The 18,066-nt window shown below is 37.8% G+C and overlaps 1 protein-coding gene and 1 long non-coding RNA gene across 7 annotated transcripts in view; both read right to left on the bottom strand.

The window, feature by feature from the left end:
* Positions 1-18,066, bottom strand: part of LOC140136906 (histone-lysine N-methyltransferase EHMT2-like) — a 98,285-nt gene that overhangs the window by 74,108 nt on the left and 6,111 nt on the right. The window contains 2 exon segments of the mRNA XM_072158557.1: positions 16,315-16,381; positions 17,952-18,046. Of these exon segments, the coding sequence (XP_072014658.1) occupies positions 16,315-16,381; positions 17,952-18,046 (162 nt within the window).
* LOC140136907 (uncharacterized) lies at positions 383-14,242 on the bottom strand. Of its 6 annotated transcripts, none has more exons than XR_011856781.1 (5): positions 14,173-14,242; positions 5,924-6,012; positions 2,177-2,255; positions 981-1,083; positions 383-562 (listed from the first exon to the last, which is right to left on the bottom strand). It is a non-coding gene; the product is annotated as an uncharacterized lncRNA (long non-coding RNA). The 6 variants fall into 6 exon arrangements; XR_011856783.1 differs by lacking the exon at positions 14,173-14,242 and adding an exon at positions 10,862-10,875; XR_011856784.1 differs by lacking the exon at positions 14,173-14,242 and adding an exon at positions 10,298-10,455.

Consider the following 18,066-nt stretch of genomic DNA (forward strand, 5'->3'; position numbering starts at 1 on the left):
CTTACAATTTTGTGACTACAATGATTGTAAGAAAACATGCAAAATTGCATGTTTTGGGACAAATTGCAAAAATATTAAACTTTGACTTATATTGCCAGTTAGGACTAACTAAAGGATTAGGATTTAGCTATGTTACATTTGGCAAAACTGGATAATATTTTTTTAAATCCGAAAAAATTAGTTCTGTATTTTTCTGGAATGGGGAATAGAGAGTAATCGCACAGCAACATATTTGAGGTTTTGGATTATATAGATTTACTGTTTACATAATTTGTGACCAGTACATGTAATTCTTTTCAAATAAAATTTGTGTGCAGTGTACAAATTATTTTGATTTATATAATCATATAATTATCCATTACTATGTTCATTGTCTGATTAATATGATTCTTTTGTTTTGCTTTATCAGGGAGAAGTGACCAGCAACATATTTTCTACAACCCTGCCTTTCATTGCAATAGCTGGAGGTTGCAAAAGATAAACAACATCTTCCACTTGATGGCTTTAGAGATACTTTCTCCATAAATCTGACCTGGACTGTGTCATCTGTCCTTTTCACAACCTGTATAAAGATACAGAAAAATGAGAATATCGCCACTTTAGAAACTTACAAATGTGACAATAAGCCATTACTATTACATTTACATTAATACATCTTCAGCAATTATTTAGTGCTCATCTTGATATATGGTGAAATAAGGCTCTGAAGGTCACTGCCCTGATGATCAACCAATGAAGAACTTCTCTTGTGTACATGCCAGGTGTACGTACATGACATGATACTGTGGTATTTGGGTTTTTGTCAAAATATAATTGCAGTCAAAGCATGATGTTATTTCTTTTTAATTACAATATAGATACATATCATTTAATACATCAATTTCTTGGTGGCATCAAACATATCACAGTTTAACATTATAGTGATATTTTGTTAAAATTTACTAAGATCATTTAAGAATCATGATAGTCATTATACTCACACAAGCTATGTATTAGATAATTGTTGTTGTGACATTGCCTCTCTGACCCAGCTGGGCACCTTCACAGTAACAAAATCACCAGTAGAACAAAGTGCAGCATTACCTATCAAAAAAAAGTGGACTATTTTGATGAAAGGAATTTCTTCTTGAGATATGTTCAATAAAGAGTACATGTACATTGCATTGCAGTCAGTTAATTTGAGATTAAAGAGATTTTTAAGTCAGTACACATAGTTGGCAGTGGTGATACAACCCACCCTTTTTTATTTCAAACCCACCCTTTTTATTTTATACCCTTTATACCAAAACTCCGAAACCCACCCTTTCTATGCGTGGTTACTTACCTGGTTATGGTGATCCAGGAGGTGCAGATTGCATCCAAAGAGAACAGAATGGGATTTCAATGTGTTTTTTTGTTTCATTTAAGTGTCATTCAATTGGAAATTGCAGTAAGCTTTGAGATTGCAATTGTTGATTTCTAACCCCACCCTTTTTATCAGTGACCACGCTTTATATTTGGACACTGTTTGTGATATCCATATTATAGCTTGTTTTCAATGCTAAGGCCAAAAAAGAAATGCGGAAATTCAGATTGTTTTTCTCAAAATACGTACCATAAAAATACCTTTATTTTTTTTTTCCTAAGTGTATTATAATTTTGCAAATATTGTACATGAGCAGGGTATTAAAAATTGGGACAGCGGTTCGAGATAGGTCATACGAAGATATCAGTAGTGAGCACTACACATAGTAATATTCATGTGAAACATTTTTTTGCAATTTTGTGAAACACTTTTGTTCATTTCAAGCCAATTTTACAAGTTGACCTCAAATAACCTTTGACCCCAATATGTGACCTTGAATGCCCCATTACATGAAAGCTCCCATAATACAGCTTTGGTTCAAGCTTGATTGCAATTGGATGTGAACTGTTCCTGTGATACCAGATTTTCAGCATATTTAAAAGTTGATGTCAAATGACCTTTGACCTCAGTGTATCAGTAAGCTGCTACTCAAGATTCTCCCCTTCAGGTCTGCCTTTGTTTTCAAGCCAACCTTACGTAAAAGGCTGCCATTTTTGATGGTGACTGTGTGTTGGCTAGATCTAGTACCATTTCAGCATACTGTTCGGACTACATTTTGAGGAAAAAGTCACCAGACTTTTGTGATAAATTTGAATATTATAATTTACCTACCTTCTTTGGCATAAAAGAATACATTTGCATTCGCTGCCAGCTGTCTAGCCTGAAGTAGTATTCACATTCAATGTAATTTCTGTAGACAGAAAAAGTAAAAACACATTAATATATATGTTATTAAGTATTGACCACAATTACCAATCCACCCAATCTTGTGTGATTTAATGGTGCTTGTCAGCATGCTTACTACATCAGCCTTTTTACACATAAACAGTACTTGAATCACTAGTCTTGCCTGCGCTTTCGCCACCATTGGCTTCACAGATATTTGGAAATCTTTCATAAAGTCTCTATCAGTGCATTATTTCAGCTTTGGAGCACAATATCATCAATTATAAGCTACAAAAATTGGATCTATTACCCCACTAACCTTACACCACAACCCACTATTACCACCCTGACAACCCTACCCCACTATACCTATACCTGCCACCCACTATTACCCCACTAACCTTACACCACCACCCACTATTACCACCCAGACAATCCTACCCCACCACCACCACCCAGACAACCCTACCCACCACCCTAACCTGCAACCCACTATTACCCCACTAACCTTGCACCACCACCCACCATTACCATGCGCGTATTTTGGGGGCTTTGGGGGCGCCAGCCCCCCGGGGTCAAAGAAGGGGGCGGCAAAAACGAAGGGGCGGAGGAAGAAGAATGGGCGGCAAAAACAGGGGCGGCAAAAACGAAGGGGGCAACAAAAGGAAAAAGAAAAAAAAAAAGGGCGTACAAAATTGAAAAAGCATAAAAATTTTTGAAAAATGTTGCTTTCAGGGCGCTTAGCGCCTGAAATCCTTTTTTTTTTCTCTTCACTTTTTCAAACGACCGTGAAAAAATTTGGGTTAACCTTTTCGGGCTGTTAAGGAAGGGGGCGGCAAAATTGTTTCTTCTTCAGCCCCCCGGGGTGGGGGCGGCCACGGCACGCCACTGATTACCACCCAGACAACCCTACCCCACCACCCTAACCTGCCACCCATGCTTACCCCAAGTAACCTTGCAAGATACCACCCACTATTACCACCCAAATAACCCTACCCCACCACCCTAACCTGCCACCCACTATTACCCCACTAACCTTGCACCACCACTCACTATTACCACCCAGACAACCCAACCCACCCCTAACCTGCCACCCACTATTACCCCCAAGTAACCTTGCACTATACCACCCACTATTACCACCCAAATAACCCTACCCCACCACCCTAACCTGCCACCCACTATTACCCCACTTAACCTTGCACCACCACTCACTATTACCACCCAGACAACCCAACCCACCCCTAACCTGCCACCCACTATTACCCCCAAGTAACCTTGCACTACCACCCACTATTACCACCCAAACAACCCTACCCACCACCCTAACCTGCCACCCACTATTACCCCATTAACCTTGAACCACCACTCACTATTACCACCCAGACAACCCAACCCACCCCCTAACCTGCCACCCACTATTACCCCCAAGTAACCTTGCACTACCACCCACTATTACCACCCAAACAACCCTACCCACCACCCTAACCTGCCACCCACTATTACCCCATTAACCTTGCACCACCACTCACTATTATCACCAGACAACCCACCACACCACCCTAACCTGCCACCCACTATTACCTCACTAACCTTACACCACCACCACCCACTATTACCACCTAGACAACCCTACCCCACCACCTAACCTGCCACCCACTATTACCCCACTAACCTTACACCACCACCCAGACAACCCGCCACCAACTTACCAACTTAAGTTGATAGGTGTCACAAATTGTTTGGTTGAGTCATGTGTTGGCTTTGACTTTGTTTCTCGATCTGTTCTGACTAGAATGTCAAGTATGGACTACATGTAGGGGGAAATATAACCACCATCCACTATGACCCCACCAACTATAATTACAATACCACCCACTATGACTCCACCACCCACTATTACCCCACTAACCTTACATCACCACCCACTATTACCACCCAGACAACCCTACCCCACCACCCTAACATGCCACCAACTTACCCTGACAAGGCAACAACCCTACTCCATCACCACCCTTACCCCGCCACCCACTATTATATAACCACATTACCATCTACTATTACCTCAGCACCTGAGACAAAAAACCCCAACAGGGATCGGAATTCACCATGTGCAATGAGCCAGGTCTGTTACGGATTTATGTGCATGCATGCTCAGATCAAGCAACCCAATTGTCTGCTTCAATAACTAATTGTACCTAATGTGCATGAGCAGTCCAATTAGACTGGCGCGACATTTAAAATGACCTCGCTTGGATCAAAACAAACTTGACAGGATGAACGATGTGTATGTGAATTGGGAACAAACTTGTGCTTCAAACTACATATTATTGAGACTTACATCATGATTTGTAACCATTGCAATGCATTATAGTACTACACCCCTGACCAAATTTTGTGCCTATTTTTGCATTTTTCTCAAAAATTATAGCACATTGGTGACAGGTAAGATATGTATATTAAAGGGCAAGGACTACAACTACTACATTAAAAATTCAGGAACTCAGGGCAAGTAGTTATTGATTTATTGATCAAATATTGGTTTTCCCTCATTTTTGACTGTAACTCCACAACTGTTGTCTGTGTTGGAATAAAATTTCCGGTGCAGTAGTTGTAGTCCTTGCCCCTATAATATACATATCTTACTTGTCACCAATGCGCTATAATTTTTGAGAAAAATGCAATAATAGGCACAAAAAATTTGGCAGGGGTGTAGTACCCCTTAAAGAAATAATACACCATGTCATGGGCAACTTAAAAATATTAATATGTAGTTTGAAGCACAAGTTTGTTTTAGACGCATCGTTGTTAATCTGTAACGAACAACGGTGAAACATGATTGAATCCCTAAATCACCACCTTATCCTACCCCATTACCCCACCACCCTCACTATTTCCCCACCATGTACCTTACCCTCTTCACTTTACTCTGTACATTCTTTGGTCCTCTGTTATTTCGGAAAACCCAGTCACATCGCATGTGAATATTTCTCTCTTGACTCTTGGAATGAATTTTAGTAACTTGGCAAGCATAAATAAAATTTCCACAAAAATTCTTCTTCTCCATACCTACCAACCAAGCATTAAAGACATTGTTTAATACATAGTGGCAGCTCTACGGGAGGGAAGTGGGGGCATTTTCTTTCCCCAGTTTTGAGGCAAAAACCCCAATTACATAAATTTCTGTCGATTCCTCCCCGAAATTCACTTTGCACCCCAATGCCCCCCTGAAAAAAATTCCTGGTGCCGCCACTGTTAATACTGTGTATTTCCTGACAAATACAGAGCAGAATATGTAGAGATTTTAACCGCATGTTAGCTAAGCTCAACTAATGGTTTGATTTAGTTTACACAATGCATTTCACATTAAGTTAATTTTTAATTGTAAATATATTGAACGGGTTTTGGAACCTAAAATTTGCTTACCGTTGACCCTTAATTTTGGATTTACTGTAAGGGTCCATTTGGATCCCTTAATCTTTGACATTAATGCTACCCCTGGCTGGCAATGGTTTGTCTAGATAGCATTTCCAAATACTTTAAATTCCCTAAAAACATGGAAAAAGTGAGTCCTGGTAAGCTCAGAGTAAATCCTGGTTCTAGCTAACATTTGGTGAACTAGGTCCATGACTCACTTTTTTCTCCAAAACTGAGTTCTGGATGAAAAGCAGTTAATTTCACCCTTGACTTTACCTTTTGTTTTAGTTCCTCTGCACAATTTCTCTCTGTCTCTGTATAATGTTTGTCAACTTTCTTCAATTGACTGAGCAAGTCATGAAGATCTGAAATAATAAGAACATGGGCAATGTGATTATTAACTGCATAAAAGTTAACTTTGTACTTTGGGAGTATATGAGGTGAGGACCAGACATATCATTTTGTGGCATGATGTCCTACATATACGGTACCCAGGCCAGTGCAATGTAGGTGATGCGATCAAACAAAATCAGTCGGAACATTTCCAAAGATATGAGCAATTAAGGAGTTTCCAAAACAAGAGGCAAAAAAGGAAATATTTTCTTTGTTTAGCTATATCTCAAAATCAATATTTCCGAGGTTCCGGCTGATTTTGCTTGATCGCATCACATAATGTTGTTTAAAATTTGAAACACAAAATAGTAAATCAGTACAATAATGCACCATATTGCTCTCAAAGGTGCTAGATAGGATGTGTGATGATATGATGGTATCAGTGAGAGACAATAACTATAAATCTCTTGTTTTTGAGACAAAATGTTTCTTTTTGCTATGTGACCGTACACCACAAATGGGCTGTTGGCGGCAATTTCACTTTGTGAGATAATGGATAAGCATTTTTTGCTCAAAATAAGCTTTACACTGATATATTAAGGGTGCACACAGCACACCAGTAAATAGCCTCCATTGACTTTCTGTACAAACATGGTCCCGGAAAACATCATTTTCTTGACTTCAGAGCGACTCAGCTCTTCAAAACTTACACTTTCTGCAAGTTGAAGGTCAGCTGAAGACATCTAGTCCAGAGAAATCATACTGAAGTCCATCAGGTTTTTTCAGAAAATTGATGACTAGATCACCCTATAGCTTATGGCGACTCACAAATAGCTTGCTGTCTCTGAAATGTACATTTTAGGAGATTCCTATTTACTGGTCACTGGCGTGCACTCTAAAGAATTTTTATGTTTACATGTTAATATAATATATCATAAATTTGGATACTGGTAAACATAAACATAATTAGACAGGTTTGATTCAATTTTGAGGGGGTTTTACTATGCAAATTTATAAGCTAATTTACATGGTATCATATTTAGCCTTTTTTGCTATCTACTACTGATAGCAATGACAAAATTACACACTTAAGGAGGCACACAGGATCACTAATTATCCATTATTATTCACCTCCTAACTCGAAAACTATTTATGTAAAGTATATAAAAGTATACATTTTTTGAACGGAAATGAGCTCATCAATCCATTTAAAATATCAGTTTTGGGTCAAAAAGTACAATTTTCGAGAAAATCCCAAAAAACGGCTTTTTTGACCAAAAATTTTTGGTCCGCTATAAAAAATTATTTGAAAATCAAAACTGTAAAACATGAATTTTTTAATTTAGACAAATAAATCTAGAAAGTGTTTTTTATTTTTTCGAAATTTTGCTTCGCTTTTTAAAATACAGGCAAAAAATCAGTAAAAACGTATGACCCGTGTTCAAATTTTTGAATCATGGGTGATAAAAAAAGTTCTAGGCCCTAATTTAAAAAAATGAAAAAACACTATCTAGATTTTGGCCATATCTAAACGTTTGACTTAAAAACTTACCTCAGTGATGCTTCATTTAGACGCTATGGCGGACCAAAAATGGTTAAAAGTGGTCAAAAGTGAACTTGCCGAAAATAAAAAAAAAAAAAAATACAGCGGATTTTAGGTCCATTTTTGAAGATTATTCCATAAATATATAATCCGGTGACTTGGACGTTTGGTCAAGTTAGAAAATGAGAAGGGCGTCCAACTGCAGCAGATTGGCATTTTTTGGTGAATTAGAAGGTAAAATATACAATTTTACTAAATGATCCGTGCACATTCGGCAGATATTTATCCACATGGTGTAATCATTTTATTTACTGCAGTCTTGTTTCCATGGTGCAGCAGAGCTTCGGCAGCAAGCAGCAAGGCAGGGCGCGCGTCAGCGCTTGAGGAGCGACAGGGCGTAATGTGGACAGACAGACAGGTTACGCTGAATAAGTTGCACAGTGCATGGTAGTGTTGCCATGAACGAAACCATGATTATTTAAGCACAATTTTGTCCTGTTCCGCAAAAAAAGATCATGCTCTGTATTAAAATTTATGGACATCAGAACATTAAACGTAGCATAGAATAACTGACAAGCAATTATTTTAGCAGATAATCAGGAAGTTTTATGAAATGAAGAATAAATTGAGACATAGGGCCTATTATAATTGTGATTTCTGTTTTGTCCTAATTTTCTTAATTTTGCTTTAAAAATGCAATGTTTTTAATTTATCGCTTTTGGTGATTTTCTTTCTTTTTTTTTTTTTTTTTGTGTTGACAAATATTGCATTTTTTGTTCATTGTCCTTTTCTGAACCGCAAACATGATGTTGTTACTACTCGTTGCTTTTTCTTTTTTTTTAGTGCTTGAGAGGCACCACAACGGCTCGTCAGCGCCAATGAGTTTTTAACGCCCGTTATAGCTAGGCTGATGTGTCGCATTACTCAATATTCCGTTTTTGTTATTGTAATTGTTTGTTGTTATCATATTTTATTTTTAACTTTTTACGGATTATCAAACACGTATAAAGGTCATAGCCTATTATAGGCCTAAAGCTACAATAAAGTTGTAAAATATTTTGTACCGCATAAAAGTGAATAAAATACAACAACAACAAAAAAAAAAAAGTGTGTCTGTTGTTGTTTTCAATCAAATAAACGTGTAAAAATTGGGGTAAAAGTTGTAATATGTCTTGAATAAACTTCTTGTAAAACGGAAAAAAAGTAGGCCTATATATTATGTTAAACGGGCAAAACACGGAGAGGTCACAAAAAAACTGAAAAACACGGAAATTGACATAGCCTAACAAAACCGAATTTCAAAAGTAGAAAACGGAACACTTGTGGCTTTAAATTAGATTGTGGTTTATGCAGTAGGCCTACCGTATAGGCATCATGCTATAAAGAGCGTTTTAAAACACTGCATGAAAACATTCACTTAAAAAATGCTTTAAAGCAGTTTACCTTTTAAAGTATGCAGAAAACATTAAAAAGTGAAAGTTAAAAACCACGCAAACATTGCAAATAAAAAGGCATTCGGCCAAAACATTCGCAAAAAGTGTTGTAAAACCAAAAGCTTTTATCGCAATCATAATCAATCAGGAGTAGAGAACGTTTGAAAACGAATCTTAAATCCGTGTTTTAATAACACTTTGAAACATTATTCAGGGCCTTAGGTATCTAATATAGGCCTACCGGTAGTAACTGCTTGCCTATTTTTTATGGTCTTCAAAATTAAGACGAGACTGATTTTTAAACATAAAACAATAAGCCTAATGATGTACGGGCTAAGTCTAGCCTACTAGCAAAATATTTAGGGCCTACGTTTTCTATCGTATCTACCAGATTGCGTCATCATTACAGGGCTTCTTACGGGTAACTACTTCTTACAGATAAATTTCATCTTTTCAAGTTCAGAATGAAACTTGAAAAACAAATTAAAAACAAACAAAAAATTCACTAAATTATGTTCATATAAAAAACCTATAATTTATACCACTATATCAGCACTTTTTTTTTCTGAAATTTATCGAGTAGGCCTACTGATTCTAGGATGGGGACGGTGTGTTGGTCTGTCGGCCCGCAGTTTCGCAATGCAATGGTGCAAGCTTTACCTATACCTTGGAAGAGATCAATACGATAAAATACGGTAGTGATCGCGATTGGCGACTCTAGCGCCTCAATCAGCAATCACCTCGCCCATCCAGTTTATCATGTGTGCGTGTCTTTGTTAGCTGTACGCCGCAGTACGCTGTTTCGAGAACGCGATATATTGCGGAAAACAATGATTTATTTGCTTTTGCATTTTGACTAATTTTTAATGAAAAAGGGTCTTTAAAATAGCTTTTCTTATGGTTCAAATTTTAAGATTTCTTTAAAATCTATTAATGACAAGATAAAATACGGTTTGAAGGTGACATTAGTGATGAAAACTCAATTTTGGCCATGCAACACTTCAGTGATCCTGTGTGCATCCTTAAATAGCTTGATACAATGTAACATTTTTACATTTTATTGTTCATTTGCAAATGTTTTTATACAGTGAATGATAGAAAAATTGTATTAAAATATTGCTTGAATTCAAAAACAAATGCCTGAATCTATTTTCTGTGTACTTTTTGTTTATTTGTATAGAGTGGAGGTCCAAGCCAATGAAGGGACTTGGGCATGTATTGCATACATACCGTATTTCGTCAAATAGTCGCCCCCCCTCAAATAAACGCCCCACCACTTTTTTTCAACCAAGATGTTTCAAAATGCCGATATTTCCATGCTATCTTGTGTAGTAAGCTTACCAAGTTGCTCACATGGTCGATAATAGTGTCACTTTTTGGCGAAAATCTGGATTGGAAACCCGGAAGTGAACCAGAAGTCAGTGTTTCTAGTTCATAGTTCGTCATTTTAGCGAGAGTTTTTAGTTTACCTAATGATTTTAACATGAATTATCGTTCTAAAATTGATCTTGAATAAACGCGCCCCCTTTGGGAAAATGTAACGCCCCGGGGGCATTTATTTGACGAAATACGGTACTTTGAGTTCAAAACTTCAAAACAAGGTATATTGTACACCTACTATCTCCCCAATATACATTCCTTGTGAAATTAGGCCGACATTGAGAGGGGGATTTTTAAATTGTGTTAGTGAAGCACTTGAAGCATAACTAAAGAGCATTTTATAGGCCTACATGCATGTATAATTATGAGAGTTGCAAACTATTACATCATCTCTCAAATTGTTACTGGATGCAGTGTAGTTGGCTGCAAGTGCTTCACATAGCCACTGGCACTGGCATATGGCAGTTCACACTCTCTCTTTCTTTTGAAAGCCATGTAAGAGGCTCTGTGACTGTGTGCACTCACCGAGACACTGTCCCTCCAATTGTCAAATGGACTCTGCCATAACCACATACATTGGTGCACCCATTCCACTTCCAGCAACTTTTTCTGAAGGCATTCTTGTGTCGAATTTGCCGCTCAATTCTCTGTTGCAGATTCTCAAAGAAGAGTGCAGGGTTGATTTCCTTGGCCATGTCAATATCTCTATGTGCAAACAAACATTAAAACAAACAGATTGATAAAATAGAGGGAAAATTGGTGTTTGTGACCTATATTTTGAAAAAAAAATTCTGACTCCAAGGGGGAAACCCTTCTTGGGCACCCCTCATGGTGCCTCACCAAATATTTTTCAATTTTCACCCCACCCCCATTTTGACAATCATCCTAACGCGATCTTAATTAAATCCTGTGTCTTAAGCTGCCGCTGTTAGTAAAATCATGCGCGTTGTCCTCTTTGAAAATCAAGAAATTCATTTTTTTATCTCTTTTTATTTTATTTTTTTTTACAAAAAGGAGAAAATAAAACTCAAAATTTGTATTTGATTTCAAGTTTTTGATTTTTTCGCAAACTTTGGACTTAAATATAATAAAAGAGAAGAATAATATTTTGTAGCAGTGACTACTATCACTACAGTGACGTATAATTACCGAGGTAGAACCGATTTGCAATTGCCATTAGAACTTGACCTGTTAACTTTTTTTGCCACTTTAATATACATCATTATTTCCATAGTAGAGGCTAATATTTATATTTTTGTGATCCTTACAATTGAATAGAATAGGTTCCCTGATTTGGCAATTCCAATATGCCTTATGAAAGCTAGATTTTTACACATCTTTAATTTTCAGGAATTCACAGCTAGCAGCTAGAAATGTAAACAAATAAGTTTCCTGCAGAGAGAATAATTGAGAGTAAATATATTTTTTTTTCTTTTTTTTTTTGGGACAAGTTTCAACTTCATATCAAAACATTTGTTTACCAAATTTTTATTTTAAACTTAAAATATAAATTCTATGGTGTTGCTATAGAATAATGAGTAGGGATTTCAATTTAGGCACATTTTCAATGAATCTACCAGCAATAAATATTAATCGGCGGGTGGTTAAAATAATTAACGTAAAAATAAAAAACAATACATCTGGCATAAATAATTTAAAAGCGTAAAGCAGGCTCTCGTTTGCACATGCATGTCAAGAAGCCAGTGTGGTCTTGTTAATCAAGCTATACTTTAAAGACACGCTAAATTGAAAATACATGGCCTAATGCAATATGTGGAAACAACAGCCAAGATTTTGTTTTTGTTAATGGATTTATATGAACAGTAATATTAATGTGGCGACTCAGTGAATATTAATATACATCCACGGCTTAAGTACGGCCAAGTGATAGGATTCCCCACCCCATATTAAAATGTGGGCATCCTTAACTAGCAAACCACAGCCATGTTCACATCCCATTTTACTGGTTGGAAAATCCCGGGTGAGTTACAACATAATCCTGGCCCTCGCCCGGCAAAGTCCCAGCCCAATTTCTTGCCTGTGAATACGAGCTGATCATAGGACCAATACGAGGAAAATCATGATGGTACGGTAACGGTACCAAACTAAAAACTATCCATTTTGGCCCCAGTGGGGCACAGTGTCATTTCGCACCCGCTACAAATAGTACATATGCCCCATTCCACCATCTTTGTCTCGCGCCTGTACCACACACGCATGATACGGTCTTGGAATAATTTGCTAAGAACTGTTACCTTTTAACTTAAATCTTTTTTGCATCTTCAGGCATGCGGCGATTTTTTGGGGGTGCCAGCCCCGGTCAAAGTAGGGGCGGCAAAAACGAAGGCGGCGGAAGAAGAAGGCGGCAAAAACAAGGGTGGCAAAAACGAAGGGGTGGCAAAACGAATTAGGAAAGAAAAAGGGCGCCAAAAATTGAAAAAGCATAAAAATTGTGAAAAAAAGGTTGCTTTTGGGACGCTTGCGCCTAAAATTTTTTTTTTTTTTGCTCTTCACTTTTCAAACGACCGTGAAAAAATTGGGTCAACCTTTTCGGGCTGTTAAGGAAGGGACGGCAAAATTTTTTCTTCTTTTCAGCCCCCTGGGGTTGGGGCGGCCACGGTACGCCACTGTCAGTGGCAGGCAATTGTATAATTGGTAACAAATGGGAAGGACATTTTCAAAATACTCTTAAATCTTTTGCACTGGCAGATTTGACTCTCTTCACAATGTAATTAGGAAGTCAGTTTCCCATGATTCATATATCATTTCATCATCACATGCACACCTCAATCGACCAAAAGAAGCTGTATGCCATAGCATAGCATCACATGGAACAGGCATGACCTACAAGTAAATAAAGTAATTCTTGGCCAAGCTCGAAGCGTACATGTAATGCGTACCTGTTGCCATGATGTAGCGTATTAAGCGTGTACACAACAACTGAGGTAAAGCAAAGAAAATTGGAATTTACTACCAGCCCCGACGGCGATGTGCCGATGTCGTCAATGCATGTCACTCCATAACATGATAAAAGAAAAGATTTTTCAAGGAAACCTACATTTATGTTGTCTATACCTACTTCACTTGACCCAAAATGTTTTTTTTTTTTTATGAGACAATCGCACATGGAATTTTAGAGGGATTGTGAATAATAGTTCCACAGAGAAAAGCTGCACTCTCGATCATGAGACTATGCCGTGTCGTTATTTAATTGATGCATTAAATGTTGGCTGAATTTTTTTGATGAAAGTCAATCTTTTGACAAGATGTAACTTTGCTATGGAAAGTGCTATGACAAAACGGTTTTCAGTTTTGGTTTTCTTTACTCAAGGCCCGAAGGGCTTTAATTTGATATATAAAATGATGCGGTTTGATGGCAAATTTGAATTCACCTTTCATATACATCATTACCATGATTACATGGGCACGGCCTGGTCATGTGGTGATGTCGTCACATTTGTTGACAAAATTAATATACCAGCATGCGCGCCAGGCCGGGGAGTCCAAACCACAAATGTGCCAGTAAAATCCGCAAGCATTAACCTCAAAATTAATACAGCACAGTTCTCAATGCACACCATGCATCATGCATGACACACGCACATTGAATCCATTGAACATGATGAACACTGAATGTGAAGTACTGTTATTCATGAAGTAACATGGATATGGCATGTATGGTAAGCTTACCATCCAATGCATTGATCATGACTTGTGCGCCGAAAAACCCTCAAAATCAACTTTATCGATGCCCAAATTTCATGCAAATTACATCTGCACCCTCTTTAGATTTTACTAAAATAATAATAATATTGAATAAAACCGACAGTACTCACCAATTTTGTTTTCCCGGTGATTAGCACAGCGCTGACATATCACATGTGCCGTGTTTTCTGTTTACATCCCTCGATGACCACTCGATGACCTTGAAATTTGCGTTTTTTCATAATGACGCGCGCAGAAAAAGGTCATGGAACGTGACAAAACTGTCAGAAAATGAACCGATAAAGTTATGTATTTCACGTAATATGATTGGTCAAAGTGGGTCACGTGATAACGTGTTGCATACCCCTTCGTATTATAGTATGGTAAGTAAGATGCTGCTGACGTCACTGTAACTCTTGTGTAACTCTTAGTCGTGAAAAATCGCTAGCAAATTTGGCATGGAAGAGTGTCAAACATTCACATTATAACATCTCAGCCGTGATCTGCAGATGTGCTGCTTTATCGCCAACAGAGGGCAGTATTTAATTCTCATTAATAGAATGATACTGCCCTCTGTTTATCGTTTTAGCGATCGATAGAGGGGGAAATAGGCAATTTCTAATGACAGTGGGGGTATAACAGTAATTTATACATTAAAAATACACATTTGACACCATTATTTTTATTTTTATTAGAATTTTAATGAGTTTTGTTCAACATAATTCGGAGAAATTGACGGATAATACAGGTTTACCTAAAGCTCTTGGTTGACCTAAAAAAAAAAAAATTTAAAAAAAATAAATTTTGCACATTATTTTTTTGTAATTTTAATATGAAAATTGATACATAGTTTTCATGTCATACTCTATTAATGATATCAAAATGCATTGAATTTGAATGCATTTTGATATCATTAATAGAGTATGACATGAAAACTATGTATCAATTTTCATATTAAAATTACAAAACAATGTGCAAAATTCATTTTTTTTTTAGGTCAACCATGATCCTAGCATTTAGGTCTAGGTCCAGAGACACTACAAAACCGAAAAAAACTTTGAAAAAAAAAAAAATTAAAATTTTTTTTTTGGTACCGGCAGGGAATTTCCTGCCCGGTAATAGGATTATCGGGCGGACTCGAATTCCCGGACTCACTCACACCCTTAGAAATTGGGCAAAAATACCAGGCTGAAAAGCAATAAAATTGCGTACATTTTGGCACGAAAAATCCAGAAAATCTGGAAAAAATCCAGACAAATCTATACAGGAAACGTGTGTAAATGACATCATCAATATTCAGATAAGAGCTATTAGCCACTTGCGGTTCACATTATACTATATATGCGGGAGAGCCTCGAACTGGCAGCATACATGAAAGGAAGAATTACGTAACCTTACACAGAATGTTATATGACTGGTTCAATTCCCATTCATGTATGCTGCCAGTTCGAGGCTCTCCCGCACATAGTGCATAATGGCGGAACCGCAAGTGGCTTAATGGTGATATATGCCAACAGAAACAAAATATTTAGTGACAACTTCCTGGACCGGTTGGTTGTTCAATGAGCTCACTTTGGTTATAAAGTCATCGTTGTGAAAATTCTTCTGAAGAAGCGATATGTGACAACTGACAAGACGTGATCTACGGCCAACCGGACCAAAGCTAACAATTTAGTCATGGCGCAATAGCATAAACATTGTAGAAATTTGGCATGGTAGGAGAACAGAACTTTGCAACCAATTAGGAGTGTAAAGGATTTCGACAACTGGCATAACCATGCAATTGACTCAATTTTCAAAAAAGCCTCCTTTGGCATGATTGGATCAGATTATGTCACATACTGAGCAGTTTACTTCCTAATCCTACACTTGCTTTCAGAAAAGAATGGCAGTCCCTTGCTCAGATTGATGTGAGCACCCTGTTAATGAGCGACGCACGCAGAGCTTTGTGTTCCCGTCAAGTGCGCCAACCAATGTAATGAGCCAATCAGATTATCGGTCTGTTGTTATGATTGTCAGACGATTGAATCAGCCAATCAGAACCCCACTTCTGTGTTCACGCTCTGCACGCTCTCAAAATGTAAACAGCTGTTGTTCTCCTTTGCCACAAACTGTAGCTTTTGCATTTGCATCTAACAAAACCACAGACCCTGTTCAATAACAATACTTCCGATGTAATAAATGAATTGATTACCGGGTTATGTTCAATCTTCTCTAATCTAATCTAATGCTACTTGACAATTTTAGAGCACAACACCTTGACCATTGCTTACCTTTCTGTGTCTAAGAATTGCAGAGCTGTTTCTAATGCATCTCTACTTGGGCCTTGTGGCAGCGAAGCTGAGGAAGCAATGGGTACAAATGGTTTGTTACTATACATTGGTCCGGTAGTGAGGTGGGTGTGTATCTTGCTGGCCGCAGTATCGAACCATGTGTGTTAAGTTAATAGCGCAGAGTGTACACACGCACACGTGCAGCTTGCAGCGCAACAGTGAAAATGTATCGACATCATTACCAAACTTGAGGTGAACCAAAATATATTGGGACAGGAGGTATACATTCCACCAATATCATCTATAAATTAGTATTCAACTCTTAAAAGCAAAGCTTTCAATTCTGTGCCGGATAAATGTGCTACCTGACACTATTATAGCCATATTAGCACTGTTACCTGTAATGACTTGTAATATTTTTTCTGGGGATGAAACCATTCACCACTGCAATGCTGACATAATGGAGCTACTCTTAAATATCTCTCTCCAGTGATTATCACCCATACAATTACCAAAATTTTGCTGAATTCAAAGGGACTCATTGGACTGCTCAAAATGTAGAGATATCTGTTGCTAATACAGTTAGACTTTAAATCTCACAAACACGTTATTTAGCTAGTTAATATTTCATGTGAATCAAAATAGTGTCGTCACTGGGCAGGAAAACCCCTCATACTTTTGGCCCTTGAACATGGATAAAGCCTTGCAGGTGTAAACTTTGTATTGAAGAGGTTGCTTCATCCATGTTCAAGGGCCATAAGTACATGCAGGAAACACCACATATTTACTTCTGGCCCTTGGAAATGGATAAAGCCTTGAAGGTGCAGAAGTTATATTGAATGGTTTGCTTCATCCATGTTCAAGCAAAAAATACATATGAGATTTCCCGCCCAGTGACGATGTGTTTTTTCCCCAAAAAAAACAGGAAAGTTATTTTGATTGTACAATCATGTAAAATGTGAACCATTTCAAGGTCAAAAGTCTAGATCCATATCGAAAGCCTGAATCTTAAAGAGATTAAAAGCACAAATTGTCTCCCACTAGTGAGGCCGGCCTCACTGTAATCTGAGTGAGGCCGGCCACTGTAATCTGTGAGGCCGGCCTCACTGTAATCTGAGTGAGGCCACTTATTGTCGGCCCCACTACCTCACAAATAGTGTGTACCAGGACCCAGTGTATTTGATCTGAACGAACCACAAAAACATTGTGTTAAGTAGTAAATAGCTTTGAGAAACCACAAATCCTTACTACAAATAAATCTTAGACATGTTAAATACAGTATCAAATGTATATGTAAGTGGCACAATGAATAATAAGAATAATGGATTGCATTCATTGAGTAAATTATGCAAACTGCATTTTTTATTCAAGTGGATTATAATCCATGTGGCCCAACATCAAATGGCCCCACTCTGGCTGTAGCCTTCAAAATACCAGGACCACCCAGTGTGAGGCCAACCTGGGGAACTGCTGGGGCCAGATAGTGCGGCCATAGCATAGAAAAAATATGTGGAGTGGGGCCAGCCCCACATTAGTGAGGCCAATTTGTGTTTTCACTCCTTAGATGAACATACGACCACATATCCTGCAATTGCCAGAAAGGTTGTCGGTATTTGCACATCTCTTGTAATACCTACCTGAAGATATTGTTATCCCTGATTTCAGTGTGATAGATTTGGAAGGCAGATCATCTGGTACGTCATCTAGAGGCAGAAAAGGTGCTACTCCTTTCCTAGAAATAGGCGCCTGCAT

Source organism: Amphiura filiformis, chromosome 17 (assembly GCF_039555335.1).
Source record: "Amphiura filiformis chromosome 17, Afil_fr2py, whole genome shotgun sequence".
Lineage (NCBI taxonomy): Eukaryota > Metazoa > Echinodermata > Ophiuroidea > Amphilepidida > Amphiuridae > Amphiura > Amphiura filiformis.